General features: G+C 41.1%; 1 protein-coding gene across 1 annotated transcript in view; it reads right to left on the bottom strand.

Moving 5' to 3' along the window:
* Positions 1 to 15,076, bottom strand: part of Ano4 (anoctamin 4) — a 235,532-nt gene that overhangs the window by 45,367 nt on the left and 175,089 nt on the right. Inside the window, exons 12-14 of the mRNA XM_059245810.1 lie at positions 13,463 to 13,597; positions 12,316 to 12,412; positions 6,257 to 6,317 (exon numbers count right to left, since the gene is read on the bottom strand). Coding sequence (XP_059101793.1) covers positions 6,257 to 6,317; positions 12,316 to 12,412; positions 13,463 to 13,597 — 293 coding nt within the window. The remainder of the gene's footprint in view (positions 1 to 6,256; positions 6,318 to 12,315; positions 12,413 to 13,462; positions 13,598 to 15,076) is intronic.

Genomic DNA, 15,076 nt, shown 5'->3' with positions numbered 1-15,076 from the left:
CTTCACATAAACCATCTCAGCATCAAAATAACAGCATTAAATATTGTTATTAAAGAACCCAAGCAACGTATTTTTGTAATACGTTTACTAATTTACGAGACCTAACAGAGGCTAGTGTAATCATGTAAATGAGAAGCTGAAAAGTTTATGAGATACTGTGATATGTCAAAATGAGTTAATTCCAGAGTCCAGGAAGCCAGGAATGAAGACATATTTTAATAAGATCAAAGCTAACTGACGGTGCCAGAACCTTTGAGATGAGCACATGAATTTACATGCAGGACAAGGGATTCACAACTCGCAGGGAGTAAAAACCTGAGAAGCCAATTTGTTAAAGTCTGATCTACTATAAAACACTCTAAAAACATCCTGATGGAAACCCAGTGTCTGGGGTGTTTTATGTAATAGGAACAAACACTGCTGGTTAATCAAGCAAAAAGAAATGGTTCTCAAGAACCAGCCCCTCCCTCCATTCACTTAACAATCATTGACTCCATTAATTCAAAAGTCCCAAATAATTTGCTAGATGTAGTGATTTCCACGCTTAAATGAGACATGATAATACATTTGGTTTCACAAGCATCCCAACAAAGTGATTTTTTTTTTCCCCTGAGGGTTTCTATGTGTAGTTTTGGTGCCTGTCCTGGATCTTGCTCTGTAGACCAGGCTGGCCTCAAACTCACAGAGATCTGCCTGGCTCTGCCTCCCAAGTGCTGGGGTTAAAGGCATGTGCCACCGCTGCTCAGCCGACACAGGGATTCTTGAGAGTCATTTTAAAATATTCTCTGTCCCAAATGTATTTTCACATTCTGTATTATACACCGATGTTGGAAAGTATGGAAGAGAGTACCATCTCTCCAAGTCACATTAGCTCTGGGAATTCTGACACCATTTCTGAGCTGGTTGCTGAGGGCATCCCTCAGGCATTGGAGTTTTTTTTTTTCCCCAGGGACTACAGTTTCATGGGGTCTATTAAGGGTGTGCTTCCTTTTTGTAAAAAGGGACCAAACTTCAGTGGTCTGGGGACTTTCACTTTCGTGCTTGAGGGCTTAACTACTAAACTCTAATAAAATAACTATTACCCACATGGCTAAAAGACAGTGAAGAACTGCGATAACTGAGAGACAACTGTAGCTCACCCAGGGTTGCTACATCAGCTCATTGCTTGGAGTCACCAGGACCAAAATAATGGTCTTAATGTGTCAGGGAGAAGGACATCAAAGTGAGGCAGGGTACTAGTGAGAAGGCCACCTTGGGAAGACTTGAGAGAAAGTAGTGTCTTCTGGACATGATAGGACCACTGTACTCATGAACGTATGACAGCTATGGTTGCCTATACAAGACCTGCACAAGAGCAAGCTGGTCAGTGTTCTAGCGTGGAGGGGGAGGTGTCTTAACAGCCCTACCCCTAACTGAGGAGCTATTGATGGTTGATGGTAAAGAGAGTCAGTTTTGTTTAAGGGTGTGGCCTCTGCTAGGCTAACCATGACACCACACCCATGAATATATATATATATATATATATATATATATATATATATATATATATATATATATATCACAAACTGGTCTTAATGGACAGAGAGGTATCAAAAGAAGAAATAAAAATAGCTAAGAAACATCTCAAAAATCCTCATCATTCTTAACAAGTTGCAAAGTGCAAGTGAAAACAACTTTGAGACTTCATCCTATCCTATTCAGAATGGCTAAGATCAACCAAATTATGAGCAATGACGGCTGGTAAGGGTGTGTGTGTGTGTGTGTGTGTGTGTGTGTGTGTGTGTGTAACACTCAATCACTTTTGGTGGGAATGCAAATTGGTACAGCGACTCTGTCAATTAGTATGGAGAATTCTTAAATAGCTAAAAATAAATCTACCACATGATAACCCAGCTATACCACTTGTAGGCATATGTCCAAAGGACTCAACACCTACCACATAGATATTTGCTCAGCTATGTTCACAACCTGCTCTATTCACAATAGCTAGGAAATGGAAATAACCTAAATGCCACTGAACTGATGAGTGGGTAATGAAAATGTGGTACATATACATAATGGAATATTCTTCAGCTGTAGAGAAAAATTAAATAATTAAAATGTTCAGTAAAGGGATGGAATTAGAACATATCACACATGTGTGAGGTAACCCAGACTTAGAAAGACAAGCACTGGTTTGTCTCTTATCTGTGGTCCCTAGCTTCAAATCTTCCAGTGTAAATGCAGATCTCACCCCAATCCAAGAAGCCCCTTACTGCAGCAGTGGGAGATATTGCAGATGGCCGACAAATGCAGTGAACAGCTGACCGTGGGTACCCATTCTCCACTGATGAAACTGCAAATGCAATCCCCACACTTAAGGCTCAGGGAGCATCATGAAAGAAGGGGCAGAAGGATTGTAAGTCCAAGGACCAGGGAGTCTGCCGTGAGACCATGTCTCCTAGAAATATCAGGGAAACTACAGACAGGAAACCTCAACAGTATGTCTGCCTAAACAAGACCTGAGCAATGATAACACCAACAGACACACTATCGTGGCAGTTAGTATGTTAGTATGGAAGGGGAAATCTCATGGAGCCCCATCCCTTGACCAAGAGCTACAGGCAATTAGCAACTTGCTGAAAGAGAAAGAAATAGCCTTCCCCGGGGGTGGGCTCCTTAATTGGTTATCCAGTATCAAGTGGTCAGTCCTGAAAAAGAAATATATATGCAACACTGAACAGTCAGCAGGTTGTATTTATATGTATGTATATATGCAATAATTATATTATAATATATAATAAGAATATATATATGTATATATATATATATATATATATATATATATATATATATATATATATATATATACACAGTAAAGAGAAGGAGGTCATGAATTTGAGTAGGGGAGTAAAGGAATATGTGGAAGGAGTTGGTATATACACATCATATATAATCATTACCCCTCATCCTTCCAACTGGGAATAGCTCAGACCTACTGAACTACCTGCAGAGGACACTCTTCAACCTGTTCAGCCACCTTCTGTACTGTGAGCTCTATGTTCCCAGATTTTGTGAGCTGTCACCCATGCTGGGGTGGGCTCTAGTGATGCAGCTTTGAGTCATTTCTGCTCCTTTGAGTAATGCCTCAGCCACGTTTATGTAAGTAGCCCTAGTAAAACTCACTGATCCACCAAACTGGACTTTGGTGGTATCCAAACTTTGGTCTGTCATCAGTTCCCGACCTCAGGTGAGTAGATGTTAGTTCACACCACTCCAGGGATTGTACCAGCCAACAGCACCCAGTGTCCAGTGACAAGGAGTGTATAGTCTGCTACTAACCAAGATCTTAATTGATGTGACCTCTGGAGGAGACTTGGAAATGACTCTAGAATGGGACAGGCAGTATCTGGCTAAAACACTAGACTCCATTTCTTATTAGCTACCTCGTAATTTTGAGTAAGCCGAGGAGCTTCTCTGGGCTTCTAAGTCCTTCCAGCTATAAAATGGAAACAGTGATCCATTCTGATGGTTTCTGAGAAAGCGATGAACTGTCATATGTACACACACCCATACATAGTGGATGCTTTTTAATCATATGCCTTTTCTCTTTTGACTATACAATACTATTTTAACTAATTAATTTTTAGTGTGATGTTTTTATTAATTACGTGACAATATTGTTTTTTTGTTGGACATGTGGATAAGATTACAAAAGATGAAGTTATACAATCTCCAGAAACAAAAGGCCAATTACAATAACATGAATTTAAAAAGAGGCAGATTTCCTTTTCTAATCCCTTACAAAATTGTACAAAAACCTTTCAATTTGCGCAAAGTATCCACTACCTTGTCATTTTTGACTGGAGGGCTTACAGCGCCCCATGGTTCACCTCATTGCTTTTTTGCTGGGGTTAATTTTTAAAACAACATTGAAAAGTAAAAAAAAAAAAAAAAAAAATAAGGAAAAAAAGAGGATTCAGAAGAGGATTCGGCAACAAAGATCAGAGGGAGATAATCTACTTCCTGACTTCCAGGTCTCTGCCAGCATCTGCTTGCCTAATGATCCTTCATTTCTCTCTAGGGAGAGAAGCTAATTTAGTCCACAATTATCCTGTCCCTCGACTCCTTGTGAACACAAAAGGGCACAGAGGAAAGAGCCACATTGTACCTTGAGTCCTGGGTTAATGCTATAACTTAGAGATCTCCATGGAGCCCCACTGCCATACATGTGGGAACATGAGCAAAATAACATGCAAGCCAGGGGTGGGGACAGTGCTGCCCACTGGCTCCAAACGGAGTTTGATTGTTCAGCAAACGCAGTCAGCAGCACACCCACCCAGAGGTCTTGCAAATCACTCTTGTCTCATCAGCTTCTGTCTTAGCAATTATCCTGAAAATAGAGTGCGTTTGTTTTCTTAAACGCTGCAACGTGTCAATCCTGAGACATGATCCTGACAGGATGAGACTGAGCTCCATTTAGAACTTATGTACCTCTACAAAACATCACCATCCCAAAGCAGCAAAAGTGAGGTTCAGGATGAACATTATGTTTTGTAATCTGGAGGCTGGGATCTCCAAAGCTGAAGCAACTGCTTACAAATAACACCCATGCCTCTTATAAAGCTAAGGAGCTTTATAGACAGACTGCTCATGTTAACTGTCGGCCTTGCTTTATGCCGGCTTCTACTTCAGTTTCCTCGGCTATTACATGAGCATAGTAGCTTTCTTGAAGGTTGTGGTGGGGATTAAATGAGATATGTACAATGATTATGACTGTGTGTAGCAATAACCACATACTATTAGTATAGCTGTCATTATTTTTGGTTGTTCTAGATCACTGCAAAAGATACGTGCCTTTCTGCAAAGGAATACCTGGGATGATGGATTCTTGCTTTCAAATGAGCACATTTCTGGGAATAACATAGGACTTAAGCAATAAGTTATCAATCAAGATGAAGCAATTTAGAGGGTGAATTATCTAAGGTTTGCTTTGCCTAGAGTTGCCCTAAAGTGTTCCTTTGTGACAAAAATGTCGTAGAGGAACTCTACCAGACTCATACTGCAGATATTGCAAAGCACAGAGCTGTCAAGTCTCCAGCCTACCCATTTGTAATCTTAGGATCTTCTCAACTCCATGCTCCACCACCAACTAGTCAATCTGGGTAAAGGGACCATCGATAAAACTTAGTTGTCATTCATAGGACTGGACAACTTGCAAAAAAATGCAATCTCTTTTACAATAGCATTACTGGGGAAGAGGTGACAAACTCTACCTTCCAGACAAAGGGCATTGTACCAAAATTTCACTTCAGTATAACCTTAGAGGTTAAGTTGTGGGAGGATAAAACTTATCTCACTCAAAAGATCTATCAGTGGGTATCTAAAATTGGAGAAATATTGAAGTAGGTATGGGAGGTTTGTATTTAATTCTCCCTGAATGACACCAGGAGACTGCTCATTGTACATAAACATACCTCACTACCACTAGTAGACTACTGTTCAAGGAAGAGCTAGCCTTTGGGAATGCTGCGTGAGGATGCTTATGGCAGCTTTATCCCTGGCTATGAGCAAGCGCTTCTAATATCCACCAGTATGCCTGGAAGCTACTTCCATTTTATATGTGGCTGGGACCAGAAAAAGTTACATACCACAGACTGAAGAATTAAGTTCATTTTCTAAAGTCATTTCATTTGTAACAACGGCAAAACTTAAGCACTGGTTGCCTATTATACTTCCTGATCATGATACCTATATGTTCTAGGGAGGCAAGATATGTATTATTTTTGATTTTGATCTCAACCCTGTAGCCAAAATTCTGTGCAATCATTGGCTTAGTTCTTCTTCCTCCTCCTCTCCCTATTTGTAAGGGATACAAATGCATTGAGGATTTAAGGATAGCAAAATAGTGAGATATTGTCACATATTCCACCAAGGAAGATAGAACTCCTACAGGAACCAGATTATTCACAGATAGCCTATGGATGCTAACATCTTTGATAGCTTTCAGCCACAGAAGGATTATGAGAGATAGAGATGGTGGATGATTCCAAGGAAATTGATGAAGCTGTCCAAGATCTTAAAGAAAAATATCAGACATATTTCCCCTGTATATTATCATGTTCAAAGTAAACCAAGTAAATTAGTGACCTGTTTGTTGTCAACAGAAAACCCAACTGAATTTTCTCAAGCTTCTTCCCTCGACATCCAGAGTGAGGCTCGAAAGGAACATGCCACAGGGCAGATAACTTAAGCTTTACGGCTGCTGTTCACTTACCCCAGACGGCCATGAACACGGCAAAGAACACAGTAGCTCCATTGTCAAAAAGGTGGGTCACCTGGGAATAACAGAATCGGTTCAGCTAGTTTCTCATGCACAACACTTTAACTGCTATATTCACCGCTGCATATAAAAAAAAGTTATGGTGATACTGTGAGCTTTATGAGGGTTCTTTGGTGAATATATTCCCCTTGACAATGAGCAAGAAGGGGCTGGGTGTCTTCTGACTATGAAGTTCAGATGTGGAGGAAAGACTTTGTTCTGTTCACATCAGGATCAAGTATTTGAACACTTGTCAGCAGCTCCAATAGTGTTTCTAAGAATTTTACTTTGTGTGCCTAAAAACTCTCATACATCTATGTAGATATGGATATAACTATACTTAGGACCAGGAAGGTGCTCATGTTGTTAGTTTACATGTTCTTAACTTCCCAAACACTGTTCTTAATGTCTCATTTACTTGTAGCTGGAGTTCTTTCCAGTCCCGCCTGGGCCCGCAGCCACTCAGACCCAAATAAACACACAGACACTTATATTAATTAAAACTGTTTGGCCTAATGGCTCAGGCGTCTTGCCATCTAGTTCTTATATCTTAAATTAACCCATTTCTATTAATCTATAAGTTGCCATGTGGCTTGTGGCTTACCAGTACTTTACACCTTGCTTCTCATGGCAGAGGCTGGCAGCATTTCCTGACTCAGCCTTCCACTTCCCAAAATTCTCCTCTCTGCTTGTCCTACCTTTATTACACTTCCTGCCTGGCCACTGGCCAATCAGCATTTTATTGTGAACACATTCACAACATCCCCAGCACTTTTTTTTAATTTATAAAATTAGATTATATTAATTAAAACTGTTTGGCCTAATGGCTCAGGCGTCTTGCCATCTAGTTCTTATATCTTAAATTAACCCATTTCTATTAATCTATAAGTTGCCACGTGGCTTGTGGCTTACCAGTACTTTACACCTTGCTTCTCATGGCAGAGGCTGGCAGCATTTCCTGACTCAGCCTTCCACTTCCCAAAATTCTCCTCTCTGCTTGTCCTACCTTTATTACACTTCCTGCCTGGCCACTGGCCAATCAGCATTTTATTGTGAACACATTCACAACATCCCCAGCACTTTTTTTTAATTTATAAAATTAGATCCAATTTTATTAAGGATTTAAAATTACGTATTTCAGACTTCTAGAATGGAAATAGAACCATTAGGGGACTGACAAAATGTCATAATGAACACTGATCCCCGGGTCCACACAGCACATTCCCACTATACAACGAGAACCAGCTACCTGTTTACTTTGGCAATAGCTAGGTATGGAAAGACTGTTGCTCTGATTGATTGATAAATAAAATGCTGACTGGCTAGTAGCCAGGCAGGAAGTATAGTAAAGGTGGGACAAGCAGAGAGGAGAATTCTGGGAAGTGGAAGGCTGAGTCAGGAGATGCTGCCAGCCGCTGCCATGAGAAGCAAGATGTAAAGTACCGGTAAGCCACGAGCCACATGGCAACTTATAGATTAATAGAAATGGATTAATTTAAGATATAAGAACTAGATGGCAAGAAGCCTGAGCCATTAGGCTAAACAGTTTAAATAATATAAGTGTCTGTGTGTTTATTTGGGTCTGAGTGGCTGTGGGCCCAGGCGGGACTGGAGAGAACTCCAGCTACATTTATTTACTTCAGAAACACAGCTATTTTGCTCCTATAGTTTTGAGTTGACATTTTGTGGGCTACATTGCATTTCAGCATTATAAATGCAGAGACAAGAACCATTATCAAATTCACTCTCACATTCATTAAAGTCTGAGGTAATCACTGTGTTTACCCACTTCCTAGAACCCAAAGACAGTGAGCAATACCTTTTCACCAGAATGTGATCTAAAGTTCCATTCTTACTGCAAAGCAGCCACACTCATTTCTACCTCCAGTCCAAATCATACCAAAGGCCATGGCAAATTGATGGCTGATAGTTTCATAAAGCATAGCCTTTGGGGGCATTTTATGTTTCCCTAGTAAAGTATACTTTACTGTCCCTAAAGAATAGGCCCTGCATAAACAGGTGTTTTCTTGCCATATCATAGTGTCAAGTATTTTATATTATTCCAAAACTTTATGTTCTCTCTTTCTTTGAACATAGGAGAGCTGGGTAGTATTCAAACACTAAATGTGGCACAAGTATCTAAATCCTATTCTTTTCATACGCCAGATGGAATGTTGCACTGGAATTGGCCGCCCAGTATCACATGATCCGACAGCTCTAAGAGTACATGGTGGGTTCAGGCTCCCTATCTGGATATTTGGTGAATGTAGTAGCTTGTAACATGAGAGTAGGTTCTTGGTTGAATTGTGGCTGTCATTTGTGGCTGCCTAGATCATTCCCACCCACACAACAGATGTCTCTTAAGCTGTTTCCAAGAAGTACATGATCAGTAGGACCCAGCAGAGTACTTCCTTGGGACAGGATATATAAACATTTGAAGAGACAATTTTCTGCTGTGCTTATCAGTGGGAATTAGAATAGATGAGAAAATGGGGACTTCTGGTTCCTAGCAAAGTGGTAGTCTAGCTCATCTGATAGTTCCCTCGGCCAAATCCCACCAAAGAAAAGCAAGAGAATAGGCTCCACATACTAACAAAATGTATGACTAAAGACCTTAAGATGTTCCAAGGAGATGGGCAGTGGTCTCAAACTGATCAGTGTGGGGCATGTGTACGTATGGGAATGCATATAAGTATGCATTTCCATGTGTGCGTGTATGTGTGAAGGCATAAGATCAAATCCAGACGTCTTGTTTGATTATTCTCCACCTTATATTTTGAGGTGAGGTCTCCCAGTCAAACCCAGAGCCTGTTGACTCAGCTAATGTAGCCAGCTTGCTTAGGAGATTCCCTGTCTCTGTCTCTGACATGCTGGGATTACAGGCATGATGTCACATCCACCTGGGCTTTACGTGGGTGCTAGGGATCGGAGGTCTGGCCCTCACACTTGCGTGGCAAACGCTTTACCTGCTCAGCCATCTCCCCAGCCCAGCAGACACTTTCTGAAGGAGCAAAGACTCTAGAACAACAGAGCAAAAACTGTAGTGATTTTTTTAATGATGGGGATGAAACCCAGAGCCTCATACACGTTAGACAAATGGACCACTACTGAGTTTTATTCCCAGTCCAAAGACCAAGAATTTAAAATAAGCACAACAAGGATACTTAAGGAGGAAGGAAGGAAGGAAGAGAGAAGTCTGGAGGTGCAGCCATCTTCCCATCCCAGCAAGTGAACCTGTCTGCAGAATGACAGTGTGCACAAGGGTATTGGAGAGCCACTGGGGGTCTAGAGGGTGCCAGCTTCAAGCTGGGAGCTACTTTGTGATTTGTTGTTTGTTTGTTTGCAGAAAACAATAAGCTTGCCAGTCTCTCCCTACTTAAACTACTTGGAGGTAGATTTCAGGCTCTTGTTCTTGCCAAGGACGAGGGTAAGGTACCATCTGATGAGAGAGCAGAGCATCTGCTGGCTGGGCTGGATTTACTCTCGATATCCAAGACCCACAGATTCACTCTTGACATTTCTAATAAGTGACTCTAAAGGAAGCCTGTAGACTTCTGATTCTGTCACTCCTGACTTGAGTCTAAAGTTTTTAGAGACGATCAAACACAAAATCCAGAGTCTAAACATCATACTGCTCAGTTGGGCCCGGCGGTAAGGAAGACGTGTTGTGTGGTCTGGTAAACCGAGGCCCATGTTTATCAGGTTTACTATCCCATGAGTAACGACGAGTAGATTTTACTTCTCTGAGCAAAAATGGTGGCAACAACCCCTGCCTCAAAATTGACACGCAGGTTAGAAGTAACACACACTACCTAGCAATTATGGAAATAACCTAACATTAGAATTAGGATTATTTAGATTTCTGGCAGAATTACTGCCAACAGAAGCTCCTGGGAAATCTGAGTACTCTGACCTATTCATGATGCTTAATTGAAGGACTTATTAAGGATTTCCTAGAAAGGGAACTTCACTCGAGCAACTCTTCACATTAGACATTCTTTCATAAGCAACAAACACACACAGAGCACCAAACAAAGACTAAACCATAAAAATTTGATGATTTCCAAAAGCAGGCTTTTAAAACATAAATTATCTCATGGCTTTTCAATAAAATCGCATTGCTGACAAAGGTTCTTGATTTCTTAACTGTGTAATTCTTAAGGTTGCTCTGCTTAATCCATCTTTCTAGTCCCCATCTACGTGTCCTCTAAAGAGAGGGAGAGGCACTTTGTGCTTTTTTGGTCTCTTGTGACACATACTTAGAGCCCCAGTCCTTTTAGACTCACAGCTGACTGCTGCAGCTTGGGCTCTGCCCACGGGACTCAGCACCTGCAGGGCTGCAGCCATTATGGAGGGGCGGGCTGTGGGCTGCCTATCAAGTGTTCTCTTGTCCTAAGTGAACAAAACAGTACAAAGCCAACGGAGTAATTAGCCAGATCCAGGCTGCTGTAATCACAGATGTCTGATAAAGTCTGCCAACCCCTTTTATATCTGGAATCTAGGCAAGCACATAGGCAGTGGATCTTAGGAAAGACTGTGTTGACCTGGACTCTAGATTTTGTTTGCAATTATGACACTGACCTGAAGTTTAAAAAGATCCTCTAGGAATTTGATGGATGTATCTAATATTTTGTTAAAGTAAGACATACCACGAGAAAGGGGCATGAGATAGCACATGACAGAAATCATAGTGTCATGTTCTGAGCATTTTCCAAAGTACCATTCAGCTATCAGGATGTGTCATGGAGTGGGTCAGAGAGGAGTGGTACTTAATGCATTTAAGAACAAGCTTAGTCCCAGGAAGGTAACACCTACTCACGGGCAATGGGCAGGGAGCTGGGCTGGATCTGATTACTGACAGTAATGATAAAGGAAAGCTACCTAGCCACAGTTGTCATTTACTGAGATCTTACTGTTTGGCATGTCCACTCTGTAGATGAAAAGAATCTCAGGATCATAGAGCTTAAATAATTTGTTCTTGACAAACAAGTGATAGAGAGTAGAGTCAAAACCAGAGCCTGCATGTAGCAGAGGTCTCCGAGAATAATGCGTGGGTGTTTAGGTTCCTGGTTAGTCACAGAATGTCGAGAGCAGGGGTTTCAGCCATCTTCTCTGCCACGGATCCCTTTAGTAGTCTGATAAACCCATGCATCTATGATGGGTAATACTGAGTTGTCAACTGGACAGGATCTAGAATCACTTAGAAGACAGGCCTCTGGCCATGCCTTGGAGGGACTATCTTGATTAGGTTAACTGATGTGGAAAGCTCCGTCCACATCAGTGGGCTGTACCATTCCCTGGGCTCGAGTGGTGGACTGTAGGAACAAGAGGAAGCTAGCTAAACACAGATTCATCCTCCCACACTTCTGACCGCAGATGCACTGTGCTTCCCGCCACCACGCCTTCCTGGCCATGTGGATGCTACCTTGGAATTGTGAGCCCAAATCAACTCCTCCCTTGTTAAGTGCTTTTGCCAGAGAATTTTGTCACAGCAGCAGGAAAGGAAATTAAGACAGCATCCCTTCTATGACTAATCTTTCCTAATGTAAACCATAAAGTCCATTGCTTCCCGGCCTTTTGGCTAAGATCATGGGTAAAAATAAAATTCACTGGATTGTAAAGAACAAAGCAACACAAATCACATTGATGCTCCCAGAATTTACGTCACGAGAGACCTGTGTCATTGCCCCACATGGAATCAGTAATAAATACAAACCACTCAAACAACAGCAAAAACTCAAACCGAACTTCCCCTGACTCCAACACTGTGCTCTTCACACCAGGCCACGATGCAGCATCTTGTGATGGTGCCTGGAGATGCATCTTTTAGATGCACCACATTCAAAAGGCTATTTGCATCGGAACACTGAATGGTGATGTCCCCATCGCACAGCATAATTTGAGGTTATGTAGGAATATGTAGGAAATAACAGAGGGAAAAAGCCACCCAGTGTTCTGCGGGGAAGTTTATGTTAAATTCCGTCCCACCTACAATGCGGCCTGTTTAGACTTACCTTGGCATAAACACAGCTGTCTGATAGCCTCATGAATGGACAGTATTTGTCGCATACAGGACACATGATGATATCTGTCGCTTGGCAGACTTCTTTACTGAAAAAGAGAACAGAGAAGGACTGCCTCTTGATGACACGGAATGTATTTCAGTTCTTCCTCTGAAACACTGCTAGAGTGTCCAACTGACAAATAAGACCCAATATACTCATTTTATGCCCCAGAAGCTTTTCAGTCTTTTTTTTTGATATTAATGTAAACAACCTCTGCATGTATTAATATTGCTTATCACCCTAATTATAAATCATCTTTATTTACATATTAATAAATTAAACTCAGGGAAATACATGAAGAAAAACATTTGTTGTTATATGCCCCAAATTGTACTAAATGAGCCCTTCACACAACATTTCACCATGTGAAGCAATTTCACACTGAATTATGGAAACAGGAAGATACCCCCAAGCATGCCTTCATTTCTATGTACATGATAAAAAATCAATAAATTAGAGGAGTAACTAAAGATTTTAATCCTTGGAGAAAACTGAGTATTATTAAAAATGTCATAGAAAGTAAAATATTTCTGTGGGCAGGAGGCAAAAATCACTTATTCTTAAAAGGAACATCATTGTTTAAGATCAGCACGACCCAGCTCTGCAATAAGATGTCTATGGATATCTGAAGCCATATTCTGGTAAGGAAACCAAGGGATGGATTGGCATCTAGAGGCTGATCATTCAATAGGCATCAGTAATTTGGTGAAGAGTCTTTGTGGCTTAGGAGCAGAGAGATTCCTTGCAGCAACAGAGAACTCATGAAAACAGGATTGCTACCTATTATTCTGTACCAGGAGGTACCAGTTTTAAGACAGGGAAAAACTCAGAAAGGGAACAACTTGTAGCCATTGAATGGGAGTGAGTTGTTCCATGGATGTATGGCTGCTCACATGTCTGTCTGGAGTCGTAACATTTGCTTCCATGGTAGCAAAAGACCAAAGATGTGTGGGCAAGGGACACAGGAAACCTGGAGAAGCTTTCGACTTTCCCACCATATGTTCCTACATATGTTCAGACTGTGAACGACCTCCAAGCGCAAACTGCCATCTCTAAGTATGGAGCAAAGGCAAGCTCACCCATGAGTTTCCCGTACCTGACTTGGCAGTGATCCAGAGTGGTGACGCCATACAAGAAGACAAACAACCCAATGAAGGCCGCGGGGAAGAGCATGCCTGTGTACCATCCCAGCCAGGCAAAATACAGTCCAATCTTCTCTCCAAAATACCGCCTGTTTGGGACACAAAAACCTTGAAACCACAGTCATGTGTGAAGTTCAGGGTTATGACCCTTTGCTCAGTGATGTCACTTATAGTGTTTTTCCTGGTAAAGCAGACAAGGGGAGCCAAGAGAAGACATAGCTCTCTGATCAACTCAAAGCTCTGAGATGAACTTTCTCCCATATTGCTTTATGCCAGTGGAGTAGAATTACCCTGAAGCTGAAAGGACATTGTTATATACCAGCTTATCCTGAGAATACAGAATGGATTGGGACGAGTCACAGTGAGAAAGGGAGCCAGGTAAGGGGCTTGTGTCCTTGCCACCGACCAGATAACGAGCAAGGGTAGCATAGGTGGGCAGGAGAGACTTGAGGATGTGAGGACGCAGTCAGATTCAAGAGATAAAGAGAATGCAGCATCTACAGGATGAGAAGAATTTAAGATATATGTTCTCTAGAATGCTCCACAATTCATTCCACTCAAGTCTTGGTAGACCAAGTCAAGGCCAACAGACATCAGCTCTGCCCCACTTTTGTGAACCTGCTGACCCACGTTCAGTCTTTTCCATTCACTGAACTGGTACAAACCTTACAAATTCTCTCACATATTTTATCTAATTACTCACAGCCTGGTTTTTTTTTCTAGTTGTTTCAAATACTCAGGGTCTTTTTCTCTTGTAAGAAACTGAGTTTCTCAACTCCAGAGATCACAGACTGACTATAAAATTCCAATCATAATGCTGTCCTCATGGAGGTGGTTTGCTCTAGCAATGCTCTTTAATTTCTCATCATTGTAATTGTGTAATTAAAGGGGCAGAGGCTGGGAAGAAAATTTGCTTTTATTTTCCTTCCTCTGCTCCCTCCCTTTTTTTTTTTTTTTTTTTTTTTTTTTTTACCATAACTGCATAACTGCATCTGGTCAAAGGAAAACGATCCCATCTCGGGAAGTATTTTTTCCTCACTTGGGTCATCTGTATCATGTGGTACCCACAAAGAAGGGGATGCAATTTATCAATATTTTGGTCTACGAGGAATAAACATGTGGTAAACAGGCGGCAGTGGCTGTGGTAGGAAGAACAGCTACCTGGGAAGACAGAATATAAAGTGAGTTATCTTTTTATTACTCCCTTCTGAGTTCATATATTTTTTTTATTTTATAGTTATTGTTTTTTATAGGGTCCAGATGTAAATGAAACATATCTAGCTAGTCTAAGGAATTAGATATGGCTCACTCTTTAATGAAGAATTCATGGTTGTGGATTGCTATCACTCAACCTTAAGAAATAGTCTTTAAATAAATAATGAGATGGTAGTACCCAATACTGCCATGACACTTTGGACAGATCTAGACAATAAAAAAACAACAAAAATATAAGTACACAATTATCACAAGCTAACAGATGATTCCTTTTTGAACTACAAATTAAAACAATCTTTCTTTAAGGATTATTCACGTAAGATTAAAAGAAATGAATCGTGGAATGCCCTGGA

This window comes from Peromyscus eremicus, chromosome 18 (genome assembly GCF_949786415.1).
Source record: "Peromyscus eremicus chromosome 18, PerEre_H2_v1, whole genome shotgun sequence".
NCBI classification, from domain to species: Eukaryota; Metazoa; Chordata; class Mammalia; order Rodentia; family Cricetidae; genus Peromyscus; species Peromyscus eremicus.
The sequence above is the reverse complement of the archived record's forward strand: the minus strand, read 5'-3'. Positions and strand labels throughout refer to the sequence as shown.